The 18,462-nt window shown below is 43.1% G+C and overlaps 1 protein-coding gene across 1 annotated transcript in view; it reads left to right on the top strand.

The window, feature by feature from the left end:
* The window catches only part of LOC122558714 (cadherin-8-like), a 309,702-nt gene that overhangs the window by 267,371 nt on the left and 23,869 nt on the right, over nucleotides 1-18,462 (top strand). Inside the window, exons 9-10 of the mRNA XM_043707506.1 lie at nucleotides 6,858-6,979; nucleotides 11,130-11,247. Of these exons, the coding sequence (XP_043563441.1) occupies nucleotides 6,858-6,979; nucleotides 11,130-11,247 (240 nt within the window). The remainder of the gene's footprint in view (nucleotides 1-6,857; nucleotides 6,980-11,129; nucleotides 11,248-18,462) is intronic.

Raw genomic sequence — 18,462 nt, forward strand, 5'->3', positions numbered from 1 at the left:
GCACTCGCTCTGACCCCACTCCAGGACTCGCTGTGACCCCACTCCAAGACTCGCTCTGACCCCACTCCAGGACTCGCTGTGACCCCACTCCAGGACTTGCTCTGACCCCACTCCAGGACTCGCTCTGACCTCACTCCAGGACTCGCTCTGACCTCACTCCAGGACTCGCTCTGACCCCACTCCAGGACCCGCTCTGACCCCACTCCAGGACTCGCTCTGACCCCACTCCAGGACCCGCTCTGACCCCACTCCGGCATTCAGTCTGAACCGACTCCAGGACCCGCTCTGACACCATTCCAGGACTCGCTCTGACCCCACTCCAGGACTCGCTCTGACCCCACTCCAGGACCCGCTCTGACCCCACTCCAGGACCCGCTCTGACACCACTCCAGCACTCGGTCTAACCCCACTCCAGCACTCGCTCTGACCTCACTCCGGCACCCGCTCTGACCCCACTCCGGCACTCGCTCTGACCCAATTCCAGGACCCGCACTGACCCACTCCAGGACTCGCTCTGACCCCACTCCAGGACTCGCTCTGACCCCACTCCAGGACCCGCTCTGGCCCCACTCCAGCACTCGCTCTGACCCCACTCCAGGACCCGCACTGACCCCACTCCAGGACTCGCTCTGACCCCACTCCAGGACCCGCTCTGACCCCACTCCAGGACTCGCTCTGACCCCACTCCAGCACTCGCTCTGACCCCACTCCAGCACTCGCTCTGACCCCACTCCAGCACTCGCTCTGACCCCACTCCAGGACTCAGCCTGTGACCCGCTCCGCTGCTGAAATATATTGTTGCGATCGAGGTCAGAGGTACACACCATTACCTTTCATCATCCTACTCCTCCACTGATCACAAGATTGAAGTTTAGTTGGATTGATGATGTGACCACGTGCAGATCTCAGATACAGCATGGCAGCTGTGCTCTTTTAGTCACCAGCAAATAACTGGTTTATTGCCAAAAAGCAAACTCACTCAAATGAAAATGCAAAGATAATTGACGAAGAGTTGAGAATGTGGAAATACATATTTTACAATGTTAGCTGGTGGTCCTCTGCCAGATCTTAAAATGAAATTGTTTGTATGCTTAAATAGTGTGGTGATTAGTTACTGGAACGTATTTACATGAGACTGCAAATGTTCTTTAACAACAGAACAAAGGCTTATTGTACAAAGGAAAAAGAATAAACCAAGCTATTTGCATAATTAAGACAGGAAGATCTTGAACTGCAAAGCAATTTAAGTTTCAACTTATTTCCCAATAGTAACCATTACAGAAACTCAAATCCAGAGAAATTATACCATGGTCTCGACTCTTTAAAACTAATCCCTGACAGTTCTTTACTCTGACCCGTGGAGTCACTTCAATGAGTCTTTTCCAAATTTGTTTTTGTAAAATTTACCATAAGTCTGAGAACCTAAACTTTCTTCGTTCTAACCAAACACTTCTAATTTGGAAGCTTTACCAACTAAACCTTCCCGCTATGGTGACTTGTTCCATGACTGCCCTAAAGCCCTTTGAAGTAAGAAACTGAAGCTAATTCTAAACTCTGGAGCATCAGAGGCTGAGGGATGATATTGTAGAAATTTATAAAATCAGGAGGGGCATGGATAGGGTAAATAGACGAGGTCTTTTCCCTGAGGTGGGGGAGTCCAGAACGAGAGGGTATAGGTTTAGGGTGAGAGGGGAAAGACATAAAAGGGACCAAAAGAGCAACTTTTTCACTCAGAGGGTGGTATGTGTACGGAATGAGCTGCCAAAGGGAGTGGTAGAGGCTGGTACAATTACAACATTTAAATGGCACCTGGAAGGAAGAGTTTAGAGGAATATGGGCCAAATGCTGGCAAACAGACTAGATTAATTTAGGTCTGCATGGATGAGTTGGACCGAAGGGTCTGTTTCTATGCTGTACAGCTCTTGACTCTATTTATAATGAAAAACCACCAAAATTATAATGGGAATAGAATAACAGGAGCTGAACATAGTGTTAAATGACCAATTTGAATATGCTTGCTTGCTCTGGTAAATTAATCTCTGCCACCTTGAGCTACAGTCGAGGGTCAAACCTTTGGTTTAGTGATAGTGTCCTTGCCTCACAATAGGGTCCTGGTTCGAATCCTCTGCAGTAACAGATCAGCCAAGCTGAGTCTGAAGGATCTTTGGCACTTATCACATTATTAATCAAGCTGTGAATCCTTCCAACACTTCATACTATTCTCCAGCGAAAGAGTTTGAAGATGTGAAAAGAGAAAGCTGACGCATCTCTTGCAAAACCCCTGTGCAACATCAATGTGGATTGACTCGTGAATAATTAATACATTCGTGCAAAGAAAACTTTGTATATATTAAGACGTTTCTCTTCTTGCAACATGTGGTCAATGGTTATCATTAGAAACACGCTTGCAGTTAATTTTCTCTGCTTTTCGAATTTTTGCTCTTTCGGCCTACTTCCTCCAAATCTGTGTTGTGTTCGTTGTGTTCAATAGCTTATTTGTTATGAGACAGGGCAAGAACTCAAGAGGCTTGAAATCAAAGAGAAATCCAACATGCATGGCAATGGTTTCAGAAACTTTTTTAAGTAAGAAGGTAATATCTGTGAAAGTAACCATGGAATTGTTGGATTGTTTGAAACTTCCACCTCCTTCACTAATATTCCTGAAGGAATTAAATCTATCCTTACCCAATCCGAGCAGAGGTGATTGACAAAATAAGCAGAAGTGACACTGAGTGGTTAGAATATAGAATGCTCTTAGTGAGTTTTGAGAAGATTTGTTGCTGGTTGAGGTACTGGATGTAGGATTGCTCGCTGAGCTGGAAGGTTCGTTTTCAGGTGTTTTGTCACCATACTAGGTAACATCATCAGTGAGCCTCTGCACTAAGCATTGCCGATGATTCCTGCTTTCTATTTATATGTTTGGGTTTCTTTGGGTTAGTGATTGTTTTTACTGTGGTGATGTCATTTCCTATGGCTATGTCATTTCCTGTTCTTTTTCTCAGGGGTGGTAAATCGGCTCCAAGTCAATGTGTTTGTTGATAGAGTTCCGGTTGGAATGCCATTCTTCCAGGAATTCTTGTGCATGTCTCTGTTTGACTTGTCCTAGGATGGATGTGTTGTCCCAGTTGAAGTGGTGTTCTTCCTCATCCGTATGTAAGGATATTAGTGAGAGTGGATCATGTCGTTTTGTGGCTAGTTGATGTCATATATCCTGGTGGCTAGTTTTCTGCCTGTTTGCCCAATGTAGTGTTTGTTACAGATCTTGCAAGGTATTTTGTAAATGACATTAATTTTGCTTGTTGTCGATATAGGGGTCTTTTAAGTTCCTTTCAAGAAAGACCCGATACAGACAACAAGTAAAACTAACAGGATGGGAAGGAGGTCACGGTGACAGACAGCGTAATAAGTAAAGCTAAAAGGAAGGGAAGGAATGGGAATGGGTTGAGGATTATGGTGGAGGAGGTGCTGTCGCTACTGATTGTGGTCTATGGGTCAGGGAGTTGAGGATCCAGGTACAGTCTCAGAGCAAAGAGATGACCCTTTAGAACTGAGACGAGGAGGAAATTTTTTCAACCAAAGGATGGTGAATCTGTGGAACTCAGTGTTGCAGATGGCTATGGAGGCCAAGTTTCTCGAAGACAGAGATAGAAAGGTTCTTGACGTGTAAGGGGTTCAATGGTAATGGAAAGATGGCAGGAGATTAGGGTTGAGAAACATATCATTCTCAAATAGCAAATACTCAATGGACCAATGGTCTATATCTGCTCCTATACCTCATGGTGTTAAGGCATAGAACAGTGGAGTGTATTATAATGCTACTAATCTCCAGTCTCTTTGACTGACAAAGCAGAGACCAGATCAAGCTTACAAAAAACAAAAGCAAACTTGTCTCTTCTTGACATTGTACGACATCGCGCCTTCACTGGCTGAGAATTCAAACCAGCGAGAAATAATTTGTATTCTGCTTCCTGTTTAATGAACAATTAGAACTGATCTCAAATTAATGTTTACATTTCCGACTGAAGTGAAATATGTGCCAGATCATTTGGCGAATTTACATCAATTTTTCTTGGTGCTGTCTCCTCCGCACAAAATGTAGCGATTATTTGCTTTTTGGTGTGTTCAATATTGATTTACACACATCCCTTATTTATGAAGTGACAGTTTTACATTTTAATGAGGTGGGAAAATATTTGTGTGGGAAAATTTCATTTGCTAATGAAAAAGAAAACCTGAGCACAACTTGCTGAAGTTATTATTTTGTTATATTTCGGCAGTGTCCTTTGTAAATCTTATATCTAAGTGCCATGTATTGACACTGAAGGCAATGTCACAGCACAGATTGACCAGAATGATAATAGGACTTAAAAGGTTAAACTTTGTGTGTGCAACCTTTGTATTTAAAGAGTTGAAGATGATCTCATCAATGTGTTTGAACTGATTATATCACATTTGTTTCGTAATGCCTTATATCAAATCCAGCCAACCAAACTGCCTTGATCCTTTGCTTATTGATGTAAAAGCAGACACCTACACCTTGACCCTCCATCATCCCTGTAACATCTGGAGAACAAGGATTGTATTGACTGTATTGACTACAATTCTGCCTTCAACACCACAATTCCAAACAAACTCATCTCTAAACTCTGAGACCTCTGTCTCGGCTTCACCCTCTGTAACTGGATCCTCAACTCCCTGACCCATAGACCACAATCAGTAGCGACAGCACCTCCTCTACCATAATCCTCTACATTGGTGCCCCACAAGGCTATGTACTCACCCCCTGCTATAAGGTGAAGGTGCCAGTGTTGGACTGGGGTGTACAAAGTCAAAAATCACACCACACCAGGTTATAGTCCAACAGGTTGATTTGAAGCCACAAGCTTTCAGTTACTGCTCCTTCCTCAGGCAGGTAGCGAGATAGAATACATCAGTAGCAGAATTTATAAGTAAAAGTTCAAAGGGTCATACAACTTATCTAAATGTATTGTGTAATCCTAAATGGCTATTAAGTCTTTAATCAGTTAGAAAGAAGGTGCAGGTTTCGATTGATTAATATGTAAATGACAGAAGTTCTTTCAAGTGACTGACCCAAGTTAACTTCAGTTTTTATCAGAATAAAGGTGAGACCTCAGGTCAGACAACGTATTTTAGGTGTGAGGCCATGTTGACATACTCCTTATACATTCAGGACTGTGGCCATATTCCAGCCCAACTCCATTTATACGTTTGCTGATGACACCACTGTTGGAGCTTGAATCTCAAACAGTGCTGAAACAAAATACAGGAAAGGGATTGAGTGCTTAGTGGCATGGCGTGAAAGCAACAACGTTTGGATTTTAAAGATTGCAGACATAAAGAAGACAGCAGATGCAGGACAGTTGGTAGCTCTGAATTCTTTTCTCTCCTTTTCTTCAAAGCAAATAATGAATTGAACTACAAATAATTATAACACCAACTTCCCTGAGCGGCAGAAAGAATGCCAAGCAAACCAAGAACAGAAACGGACCAATATTTCTGATGAATAAGTATTCTGTTAACCTGTGGGCCTGCCTACATCTGTTGACTTCCACCCAAGTGCCTTTAGCACTGTCCAGCTGAGTCTGCACACCTGTCCCAATTATTATTTACCCAACTGCAGTAGTTTCTTTTCCAGTTCTCAGACTATTACCTCTGGTGCTGCTGCATTCCCTCATCCAAAAGATTTATCCTTAACTCCCCTCATTCTCATCTCCCTGGTCCTTGCAGACATAGTCCAAAAAACACATTGCTTTGATACCCAGATCTACTTCACCACCATCACTTTCAGCTCCCTCTGCAGTCACTAAATTGTCAGACTGCTTGCCTTGCCACCCATGACTGGATAAGTAAAAACTTTCTCCATCTAAATATTGGGAAATTAACCACAAATGTCACTGGGTAACTGCTAATTCTGTCCCTCTTCCTGTCAACTTCCTAAGGCTGAACTTGACTGTTCACAAACTTGCTTTCATATTTGATCTGGGCTGAGTTTCTGACCATAAATCCATCCTATCACAAAGATTACCTACCATGATACCTGAGCTATACCTGGCCAATCTCCTCCATCTGTCATGTGTGATGGAAACTCTCATCCATGCCATTTTGTACCTTGAACATTGACCCTTCTAACAGATGCCCTGCTTGGCCTCCTACTTTCTACCCTCTATAAACTTGAGGTCATTCAAAATTCAGCTGTCTTTCCTCGCTCCAAGTCTCGTACATTCCCCATCCCTGTGCACATTCAATTCCACTGGCTTCTGGCTGAGCAATGTCTTAATGTTAAGATCCTCACCTTGGTTTTCAAGCTGTCCATTGCCTTACACTTCACCATATCTGCAAATCCCTTCAGCTCGACAATAGTCCAAACAATACGTGGTCCTTCAATTGTGGTCTGCTGAGGTTTCCACAAATTTTGACCCTGCTCCATGGATGACTGAGGCATTAAATTATTGAGGTCTGAAGCTCGAGAATTCTCTCCCAATTATCTCCACTTTACTGCCTAACCTTTCTTCTTTCATATCACAATTTGATTGATAAATTTCCAGTGAAGTACATTGTAGTGTCTTACCATCTTGGAGGTGCCATGTAGCATTTATTGCCTGTCCCTTGAGAAGATGGTTGGTGAGCGGCAGTCCTTGTGCTGTCGGTAGACCCACAATACCCTTCAGAAGGGAAATCCAGGATTTTAACAGTGAAGGGACAGTGATATATTTCCAAGTAAGGATGCTGAGTGGGGAACTCACATGTTGTGGTGTTCCCATGTATCCGCTGCCCCGCTCTTGTTGGTGGTGTTTAGAGTGTTAGCTGACTGTATCTTATTTTATTTTTGCCTGCAGGGAATCATAGCCAAGTATCCCGTGTACCAGTGGCTATTAAAGTGCTTGATGTTAATGACAATGCTCCGGAACTTGCCTCACAAACTGAAGCATACTTGTGCGAAAATGGGAAATCTGGACAGGTGGGTACATCAATACAGACATTAAGCATTTTTGATGCCCATGACCAATGCCCAAGGGCACTCATTCTTAGAGAAGAAACAAAATGCTCACAGGGGACTGTTTTAACCTTGTCTGGTAGAATTAGTATTAGCTTTATTGGCATGTATTCAAATGAAAAGGGCTGGTTATTGTCAGGATACAGATAGGATTGGGTTCACTGCTTGTTCCAAAATCCCGGCACCATCTTACATGAGTGGGGAATGATGCAGGGAACGGCATAAAACCCCATTTCCATCTGATACAGTAATTTGCCCACTCAGTGGGTTTATTGAAGTTACTCGTGCTGTGTTGGACATTGGTAACTTAAAATGATACAATAGCTGCTGTTGTCCTCACAATAGTGTCTCCCACATACCTCACCTAATAACATCCAGTAAATGCAAAATACTGCAGATACTGGAAATCTGAAACAAACACAGAGAGCACTGGAGAAGCTCAGCAGGTCTGGCAGCAGCTGTGGAGAGAGAAACACAGTTAACATTTCAAGTCTTCTGTGATTCTTCTCCAGAACAGTTCTGAAGCGGTGTCATGCTGGACTTGAAACATTAACTCTGTTTCTCTCTCTCCACAGATGCTGAAGGACCTGCTGAGTTTCTCCAGCTTTCACTGACTTTGATTCAGGAAAGCATCAAGCTTTGCTCCGTGGTCTTTGTTAGGTTAACAGCATCAGCTGTGTTTTGCAATTGACCCCAGTTTAGCGAAGGGAGATGGAGAATGTACCAGCCAATTTTGCTGTTTGTTCATTATATCTAACATCTGTAAAAGGGTAGAGGTTTATACTTCACTCCTCAGTGATCAGACACTGGGTGCAAACACTGGGAGTTGTGCAGTCATCTCAGAAATTCAAAAAACACCGCCATTTTTTGACTACTGAATCTAGGCTAATGCTCAGTACCCTACTGGGGGAGTGCTGCACAGTCAGAGCTGCTACCTTTCAGAAAAGGGGACAGAGACCCTTCCTGCCCTTCCAAGGGATGTGAAAGATCCAATGGTGTTATTTGAGGAACTAAGGATTTCTACCCAGTGTTCTGGTCAATACGTATCCCTCAACCAACAACGCAGCAAGAGATTATAGAATATCTTTTCACTAATTGTAGCTTGGAGAACTTTGATGTCTACAAATAAACAGCTGTTTTCTGCACAATACAGCAATGGATATATTGTTCAATTCTTTCTCTGGTCTGTAACACCTCGCATTACTCTGATACAAGCCTGCACAAAAAAAAATAATCAGAGGATTGGGGCACAGTTGGAGGCCATTTGACCCATCATTTATGCGTTGGCTCTGTAAAATATCATGATTTAATATCATTCTCTTGGGGTTTTTTGTACACTATTTCTATTTAAGCAATCATCCATTGCCCTCCTGAACATCTCAGATGAACCTGCCTCTACAAGTGAAGTCTCTCTGATTTCCAAAGTAGAAGCAATTAAAAGCACAAAGCTTGCTGCAAACTCATGTGCTGAACATACCCACATGTCTGACACTCTGTCATACAGATGAGAATGCTCTTTCGATCCTTTATTTGTTCTCAACACGTGGTAAACGCAGACGTGTATCACCCAACCCTACTGCCCCAATGATACTGGCAATATGGTTTCTTGGTGGTTTTGAAGGGCTTGTTAGTTAACCAGGCCGGTGCGGGGAAGCAGTCACAAATCAACCAAGATTTCACCAGTCGGAATACATCCCAAATTCGGTGCCAATGAGGTTGTGGGCCCAGATATCGGGGTTGTGATGCCCATCATTTAGTTACAAAAGGACAGTTAGACTCCCAATGACTTCCAGAACTAGAATTACAGTCTCAGGATGATGGGTAGGCCATTTCGGACTGAGATGTAGAGAAATTTCTTCACCCAGAGAGTGGTGAGGCTTGTGAAATTCTTTGCCATGGAAAGCGGTCAAGGCCAAAACATTGAATGTTTTCTTCAGAAGGAGTGAGATGTAATTCTTAGGGCTAAAAGGATCAGAGGGCATGAGGGGGCGGGATGGGGTTCTGAGTAGAATAATCAGCCATTACCATATTGAATGACAGAACAGGCTCAAAGGACCAAATAGCTTACTACTTTGTCTCCTTCCATGCATCTCAGTATCTCTGATCCAATCAGAGAGCCAGTAGCTCTATTGACTTGGCCTTGCCACCACATGAGATAGGGGTGACAAGGAGAATGTGCAGGAGTGTCTGTTTTGAGGTACTCACTGCAGGAGGTAGGGGTAAGTCAGTTACCTTTTATTGACGGAGCCAGACAGGTAGACCCCAACATCCAGAGAAGTACCCCCACTCACAATGACAATGCGTTCACTGGGGATCTGAGCAAGAGTTAGCCTAGGGTTGGGACAGAAACAAAAGCAGAAATTGCTGGGTAAATTCAGCAGGTCTGGCAGCATCTGTGGAGAGAAAGCAGTGTTAACATTTTGGGTCCACTGACCCGTCTTCAGAACTGATGGTAGCTAGGAAAAGGTTGGTATATATGCTGAAGGTGGGTTGGGGGAGGAGCAAACAATAGACAGAGATAAAGCCCAGAGAGTGAGAACAGCAGTTGGACAGACAAAGGAATGGGTAAATGTCAGCCTGGGAAAAATCGATAGCTGTTAATGGGGACCATTAGACACTGACAATGGGTTGGCTGTTGTAGCAAGCCAGGTCATAGAGTCATGCAGTCACACAACATGGAAACAAACCCTTCCTTCCAACCAGTCCAAACCAAACATAAACCCAACCCAATCTAGTCCCACCTGCCTACTCCTGCTCCTTATCCCTCCAAATCCTTCCTATTCATGTATCTATCCAAATGTCTTTTCAATCTTATTGTTGTATCCATATCTACCACTTCCTCAGCAAGTTCATTCCACACACAAACCACCCTCTGTGTAAAAAAACAAATTGCCCCTCATGTCTTTTTTAAATCTCTCTCCTCCACCTTAAAAATATCCCCCCTCGTCTTGAAATCTCCCATCGCAGAGAAATGACAATTCCCATTAACTCTATCCATACCTCATTATTTTATCAACTTCTATCAGGTCACCTCTCAACCTCCTATGCTCCAGTAAAAAAGCCCCAGCCTATCCAGCCTTTCTTTATAACTCAAACCTTCCATACTTGGTGATGGCAAGCCCTGGGGTGTGGGGAGGTTGAGGTAAGGACATGGGAGAAGGCGCTCAGGCCGTCAAATTATTTAACTTAATATTGAGTCCGAGCGAATGCAGAACAAGGATAACTTAATGATACCCTCTGTTGAGCCCGTGTAAGACTGATGGAACCATTGCAAGGTATTTGTACTCATGGAATAATAAAGATAAAGTCACCATGGCCTCCCCAGATCATAGGAATGCTCTGTCATTACAGAGATGATTGGTGGTCATTTCACCTGAGGGTCACCGCACCTCAGGTGAGGGGGGAAGATGAGTTCTTCAGGGTAACCTCAGCCAGTGTAGGAATGGAACCCAGCCTGTTTGATATTATTCTGTATCACAAATCAACCGTCCAGCCAACTGAGCCAATCAACCGCCCTGGGGAAAGTAATCTATCATTGATCAGTGCCTCCAGGAAAAAAATGATTGGGAGGTAGAGAAGTCAAGATGTAAAGATTATTCTGGTCATTGTGCTTGAGCAACATTAGGAAAGCATGGGAGGATTCCTACCTTTGAATGCAACGTAAGAACTAAGAGCAGGAGTAGGCCATCGAGCCCCTTGAGCCTGCTCTAACATTCAATAAGATCATGACTGGTCTCTTTTATGGACTCAGGTATGCTTACCTGCCCATCAGCATTATCCTTAATTCCTTTACTGTTCAAAAATCTACCTGTCTTTTCCTTAAAAACATTCAATGAGGTCGCCTCAACTGCTTCACTGGGCAGGGAATTCCACAGATTCACTACACTTTGGGTGAAGAGGTTCCTCCGCAATGAGCCTTATTTTGAGGCAATGTCCCCTAGTTCTAGTTTCACCTGCCAGTTCTTATCAATGTACAAGCTTTTTCTGAAGAAAATATTCACAGTTTTGCTGGTAAAACAGTAGCAGATGAACCTGTACCTGACTCCGCACCCTGCTGTTGTGTTCTGATTTTACTACCAGTGCTTGTCTTCACTGTTCATTTAATCATTAACAGGTCATTCAAACAGTCAGTGCCACAGATAAGGACGACCCAAAGGCTGGGCAATATTTCTTCTACAACCTGGCACCAGAGATTTCCAGGAACCCCAATTTCACAATCAAGAACAATGCAGGTAAATATGCTCAACTGTCACAACACGGGAGTAATGTCCCTATCTCAGATTGTCCCATCAAACAGTAATGATACTGTTCGTAAAGCCGGGAAGCAATCAGGACTGTTCAGATTGTGTTGCAATACCTTTCGATCTTAATTACAACTCACGGTAATTAACTGGTGGATTATCCATTCCAAAGGTAATTGTTATTCTGGCAGGACTTGAAAAATAAATCAAGCAACCATGCCTGTGCGTTTTGTCTAATTCTTCTGATTTTGAATAAATGTGTTGCTTGGTGAGAACAACGTTTTAGAGGAGCACTGACTTCAGCAAGGGGAAGGTGCTGTGAAAAAAAATTCACAATGTTGTAGTGCATTTTCATGAAACAAGGTGATTCACAGAGTGACTATGAAACAAAAGTTAAGATGAAACTTCAAAAGGAGGCGGGGTGCAGGGGGGGGGGGGGGGGGGGGGGGGGGGGGGGGGGGCAGGGGAGAAGAAATGAAAACAAAGTGTTAGAGAAACTTAGCAGGTTTGGCAGCATCTGTGGAGAGAGCAACAGAGGTAACGTTTTGTCCCGAAGAGTCACTGGACTTGAAACATTAACTCTGTCTCTCTCTCCACACACGGTATCAGACCTGCTGAGTTTCTCTAACATTCTCCATTTTAATTTCGGATTTCTAGAATCTGCAGCTCTGTGTTTTCTTGAAAAGGAGCTATTCAGCTCGGGGACTGCAAGCTGGGTCAGAGAGATAAAAGTTCAAGGAGCATCTTAATGGAGGGAAGAAAGGAGGAAAGGCACATAAGGTGTAGGGAGAGAAATCCAGACAGAATTCCAGAGAGAATTTCAGAGCTTAGTGCCTAGATAGGTAAGGGCTTGGCTACCAAAGGCACAACAACTAAAATTGGAAATATGAAAGAGGTTGTCATTGCCAGAGTACAGAATGATGGGAGGTGTACTGTTGTGAAAATTGTAAAGCACCTGTCAAACTTTTAATAAACGCCAGTTGTACCAATTCTGTGATGTCCCCATAGGTCAATGTCCTTCTTAACTTGCAGATCACTATAAATCACTGCCTTTTCATTCTTGTTCCTCATAGGAGTGGGAACAGTTTCTCCTGATCTACTCTATCTGGGCCCCTCATGATTTTATAAAGCTCTATGAAATCTCTCAGCCAGCTTCTCTCCAGGGAGAACAATCCCAACTTCAATCAATCCTCCTCATTCTGGGTCCTAGTCTTGTGAATTGTTTAGTGTGATTGAGATCTCAGGGGAGTAGCTCCTGGATCCAGAGGTATGATCTGGGCAGCTGCAAAACACAGGAACCCCAGCTTTATGAATCATGTGACCCTCCCCCACACACACACACACCCCTCCTGGACCACCCCAGACCCCACACATCCTCTCACTTGCTGCAGCTCTGGTTTCTGGTCATCAACCAGCTGATATTCAACACCCCCAGAACCCACCCATCGTGGGACCAGATGCTAAAATCATGAAGCAGTTGGTTGGGTGGTTGACACTGAAGTAACTCTGCAAAGGCCGGTATCCTGTTACCAAGTCACTCTTAACTGATACATGAACAGTCCTTGACTTTAGTACTGCCTCACACAGCTCTTCATTCCATTCTCCCCTACGTCATCCATTCTCAACCTTCCATGTTGGCCTTGACATGGAAACCCAAGTGGGATGCCCACATTGCGAACTAGATGTTTTTTCATCAACCCATTCAGACATATCACACACACCTCTGGAGCAGGTGAGACAACACCAGGGTGTCTTGTCTTAGACATAGGAACACTAAGGTGGTGCAGTGGCTCAGTGGTTAACACTGCTGCCTCACAGAGCCAGGGACCCAGGTTCAAATCCAGCCTCAGGCGACTGACTGTGTGGAGTTTGCACATTCTCCCCGTGGCTGCGTGGGTTTCCTCCGGGTGCTCCGGTTTCCTCCCACAGTTCAAAGATGTGCAGGTCAGAGGGAAATGGGTCTGGGTGGGTTATTCTTCAGAGGGTCAGTGTGGACTTGTTGGGCTCAAGGGCCTGTTTCCACATTGTAGGGAAATCTAATCTAATCTCTAAGGACGACTATTGTACCATAAAGTCTTCCTATTGCTACCTGGAAACAACTGGTCTTAATTGACACTGCTTCTCAATCTCATTCCAGGTTTGGGGACAGTGGTGGAGTGATCAGTGTCACTAGAATAGTCATCTGGATGGCCAGACCAATGCTTTGGGGAGTTAAAATCTTGTTACGGCAACTGGTGGAACTTAACTTGAATGAGTAAATCTGGAATCAACTCCAATCCTCAACCCAACCTACTGCCAAATTCAGTCTTAAGGTTCAGTTTCAATTGCTTGAGGACTTTGAATAATGGATAACTAAGAGAGGAACACAGGCAACCCATATGGGTCAATGTGATGCTTCACAACTTTGTGTTGGAAGAAGGATAGCAGGGAAGTGCAGCAAAGTGAAGTTGAGGATGATCAGAGCAATCAAGATCTCATAGACTAGCAGAGCAGTCTCAATAGGCTGAATGGCCTACTTCTACTCTGACATCTTATGCTTTTATCGAATTAGCTTCAGATTGGAGTTGCCCATAAGCATCCTGAACTGTGGATAAAGTGAGACTTGTCTAAAGTCATGCATTAAACATTGGACTCTTTTTGCAATCCATTCCATCAGCTAACACAATAGAATTTGTCAGTATTGAAGGAGGCTATTCATTCCATTATGCCTATCTAGAATTGCTATCTAACAAAACAAGTCAGTAATTTATTTTCAATTCCCTGCACTTCTTTAATATTTTCTCTTAGAAATATTTGCTGATTTACCTTTCTCTTTGGGCTAGTTTCAAGAGCAGGTGCAATTTCCATAGTGTTTCTTTTTAATTGATCAATTGCTGAGATCAGCTACAATAAAAACTGAAATTGTTGGGAATACTCAACAGGTCTGGCAACATCTGTGGAGCAAGAAACAAAGCTAACATTTCATGACTTCTTCAGAACTGAAGAACGTTGGACTCAAAACATTAATTCTGTTTCTCTCCCCACAGATGCTGTCAGATGTGTGGAGTTTCTCCAGCACTTTCCAATCCTATTTCAGATTTCCAGCGTTTGTGGTATTTTTCTTTTACTGTGAGTCCCGAGGAAGATATTATTTTCAAACTCTTGTGTGCTGTGGAAAACCATGTTACGAGTCTCTCACTTAATTAGTTCATTAAGTAGCTGTGCTTTAAAACTACAAGCTGTTCAAATATGTTTTGGAAGGGAGAAAAAAAGCACAATTAAATTGAAAATACTGTGGCAAGATTCTTCTGCTGAATTGTACAATGCTCCCAATAGACTAGTTCTTACCAGTTCCTATAAATAGGACTGTGAAGATGACTAATTATTAAACAAGTCAACCCAAAAATTATGTATTCATTGAGTTCCTTCCATGCTGAAAGTCAAAGAATAAATGAAAGAGGATGGAAAGAGATTTAGAATTGAACGAGAAAGTGGAGATAGAGAGAGCACAAGAGGGCAAATGGGCAATCCAGAAGGATGGATTACAGCCGCAACATCAGTTATAGTAATAATAAGAGAAGTGAAAGCCAGACATGGAGCGAATTAAAATTTTCCAAAAGAAGGAATTAAGGAGCCAGAAAATCAACATTGACCTGGGAATGATGAGAGGAATCTGTAAAATGGAAGCACCAAGCAGATCAATGAGGTGAGAGTCAAGATCATACTCCCAGTGAGGACCCATGCACAAATCGGTAAAGGGAATGCTTAATTTCCATCAAAATGATACGGTTAAGAGTGAACTGCCTCTTATTTATCGGGGATCTGAGTTCACATCCAGGTCAGACTCAGTGAAATGGATTGAACATATAAAGAAGGTGTAAAAGATCTCACAGGACTTTCCAAGCAAGCACCTATCAAACATATAAAGTTAGGAAGGGAACAGATAAGATAGGAGGAGGGAGGTTGTTCCCACTGGTGGGTGAAACTAGAACGAGGGGAAATATCCCCAAAATAAGGGGGATCAGGACTGAGTTGAGGAGGAAATTCTTCACCCAAAGGTTGGGAATGTGAGGAATTCCCTGCCCAGTGAAGCAATTGAGGCTGCCTTCTTGAATGTTTTTAAGGCAAAGATAGATAGATTTTTGAACAGTAACAAAACTAAGGGTTATGGTGAGAGGGTGGGTAAGTGAAGCTGAGGCCATGAAAAGATTAGCCATGATCTTACTGAGTGGCACAGCAGGCTCAAGGGGCCAGATAGCCTACTCCTGCTCCTTGTTTTTATGTTTTTATATATCTAGCAGCCTGTTTCTGGGTGAATGGGCTCCAGACAGTGTCAACAAAAGCATGCAGAGTCTAATGTGGCCACGGTACACTGCAATGGATAACCACAAGGACCCTCCACATCCAATTTGCACATACTTTTCACTGTCAGGCTCCTTACTGTGACTGCAGAATGTGTTGCCAGAGGTGACAGCATCTAAAAAATCAACTGGGGGTTCAACAATGGAGCAAATAGCTTTCCAAACATTGGGTGACATTTTCCACATTCCCTGGAGGTGACTGGGAGAGTGGGAAAGGGATTTAATTCAGCAGATAGTGATGTACCTAAACCCCGGTCACCTTTCCTCCTCCATCAGGACTAAGTTATGGACATGAAGGTCCATAATCCACCTTCATCCCCCATGGTAACCCAGGCTCTGAATTACATAAAAGCCTCATTCATCTGCCATTGTGAGTAATTTAGCTGCATACAAACCCATTCCATATGCTACATGTATGACAGCTGAAATTGCAGAGAAATCTCTCTGAGTTTCTTGAAAAGAAGAATCCAGATGGTCACTTCCATGGGGCTCAGGAGGTAGCTCTTACTTCATAGCACACAACACTTGGTAGAGGGTTGAACATTGGGAAGTGACAGGTGGAGTTGAGTGTGTGGAGGGTGCACTGTCGTCAACCATTGCCTTGCCAATGATTCCCTTCCTCAACCTTTCGGCAACCATGGCCCCATAGATATCCACCCCAACACCCAAATACACCCCCTACCTCCGCGCACACGGACTACACAACGATGATGCTTTGGCATCCTGGAACTCTGGTCCATTCTATTCCTGCACTGTTGTGTGCTTATGTCCCACTCACAAACAGCACGATTATAGAACAGCACTGAACGTTCCATTTGGTTGTTTGATAGATTCAAAAAAATCCCATCACTGTGTGGAAAAGGGCGCTAATGTTTTGCTGAAAATGTCACAATTAGCCATAGGAACAATGTGGATATTAGCTGTCTATCAACCTCATCTGTCATCTCTTGGGCTTTGCTATGCACTGATTGGTTGTTGTGTTTACTTTATTTCCTTTCTTATAACTACCTCCCTTCTCAAGTCTTCTGCCATGGTCTCAGAGTCTTAAGTCCCCTGTTATGGTTTCAGTTTTGATTCTCCTCTGTCTAACTTGCATCTTCCAATTTCTTATCATTAAGTTCCCACCCTGAAATTTTCAATCACGATCTCTGATTCTTAGGAATCCCACAGCTATTTCCCATCTTCCGATTTCCTGTTGCTACCTATCATCCCTGAGTGTCCTGTGACATGCTGCACACCACATGTGTCCCGTCACTCTCCAAGTCTCAGGTTACTTTGCAGCAACTTCCTGATCATAATCAGAAGTTGGAGGAAGCTTCAAACTCACAAACATGCCTATCAACATAGATGAGTGGGCCCAGCGGTCTGTTTCCGTACAGTATGACTCTATGAAATTTTCCTCGTGCCCTGATCCAGATCAGCCTATTCTCAGTGGAGCCTACTCTCTGTGTGTGCACGCCTGATCTATCAGGAGCATTGAGTTATAAAACCTGCAGGAACATAATGTTTTGAGCATCGCATTCTGTTTGTATACTCCTCATTGAAAGAATAATGTAAATGAATGAGTTATCTTGGAAAATTACAGAATTATGAACTGCATGTTTTTAATTAATGGCTATTAGTAATCACTATCCAAAGCTTACACATGTAATTACACGGTGATTTGAAGGGAATGAGATGGCAGTTTTGTTCTCTCTGCATTATTGAGTCCCTCCCTCACAATGTTTCTCAAAGGAGAAATTACCAATTCATCATTTTTTAATGTTACATGGGTGGGTTACCAATTAGTAAGAAAATGAGAGCGATAGCCCCTTGGTGACACAATTTCTGATGAAGACAGTTTTTTTTTTTGCCCTCATCTCTAGCTTCCCCCAGGGAGCCACAGACTACAGAGAGGGAAAAAAATAGAACCTGCCTGAGTATATTCAAACCTGAAAGTAAAACCCAGATTAATTCCAGACTTAGATACAATCCTGAGTTCCAATGCCAATCAAGACACTATTGACATTGAACCATGGGTTTGTGAGTTCAAATCTTGCTCCATAAAACTGAAGCAATAAAGCCAGGCTGACAGTTTCAGTGTCACTGCTGAGGGAGTTCTGCAGTGTCTGAGGTGCTCTCTTCCAGGTGATATCTTAAATGCTCTACACTAAAGACCTTGTGATGATATTTTGACGGTTAGAGGAGTTTCTCTGGCATCCTGGAGAATATTTATCTTGCAAGTGTTGCCATTAAAATCCAGTAATCTGGTTGCCATCTCATTGCTGCTTATATGAGCATGCTGCAATCAAATGGATGACTGTGTTTCCTACAGTCCAACAATGGCTACACTTCAAAGGAACTTTACTGGCTGAAGCAATTTGAAGTGTTCTGCAGTCAGAAAAAAACACTGTATATTTTTGTCTTCCATATTCCTTTTTATGGATCACCAGCAAATTACGATAAACGTTAGTCTGATGGTCAGTCTTTCTCCTTCAATTTATCTTGCTCTGCATGATTAGTAGAGCAATTGTCATTGCTTTCCTCCATTTCCTTACCATCTCTTAACTCATTCATTGCCTGATTCTCAAAGTGTCATTACTCCTCACTTCCCTGGATATTTCCTTCTTCATACATTTTTAAAGATTTTCAAGAGACCATCTTGGTGTCAACTCATCACTGCTCAATGATTTATCTCGGTTTTTCCATCAAATTCTTTTCGAACAATATATTTTGTTTTTCATTGAGAAATGTCATAGATGGTGGTGTTTGAGGAGAAAGTGAGGACTGTAGATGCTGGCGATCAGAGCTGAAAATGTGTTGCTGGAAAAGCGCAGCAGGTCCGGCAGCATCCAGGGAACAGGAGAATCGACGTTTCGGGCATAAG

Source organism: Chiloscyllium plagiosum, chromosome 17 (genome assembly GCF_004010195.1).
Source record: "Chiloscyllium plagiosum isolate BGI_BamShark_2017 chromosome 17, ASM401019v2, whole genome shotgun sequence".
In the NCBI taxonomy this organism is placed as follows: Eukaryota; Metazoa; Chordata; class Chondrichthyes; order Orectolobiformes; family Hemiscylliidae; genus Chiloscyllium; species Chiloscyllium plagiosum.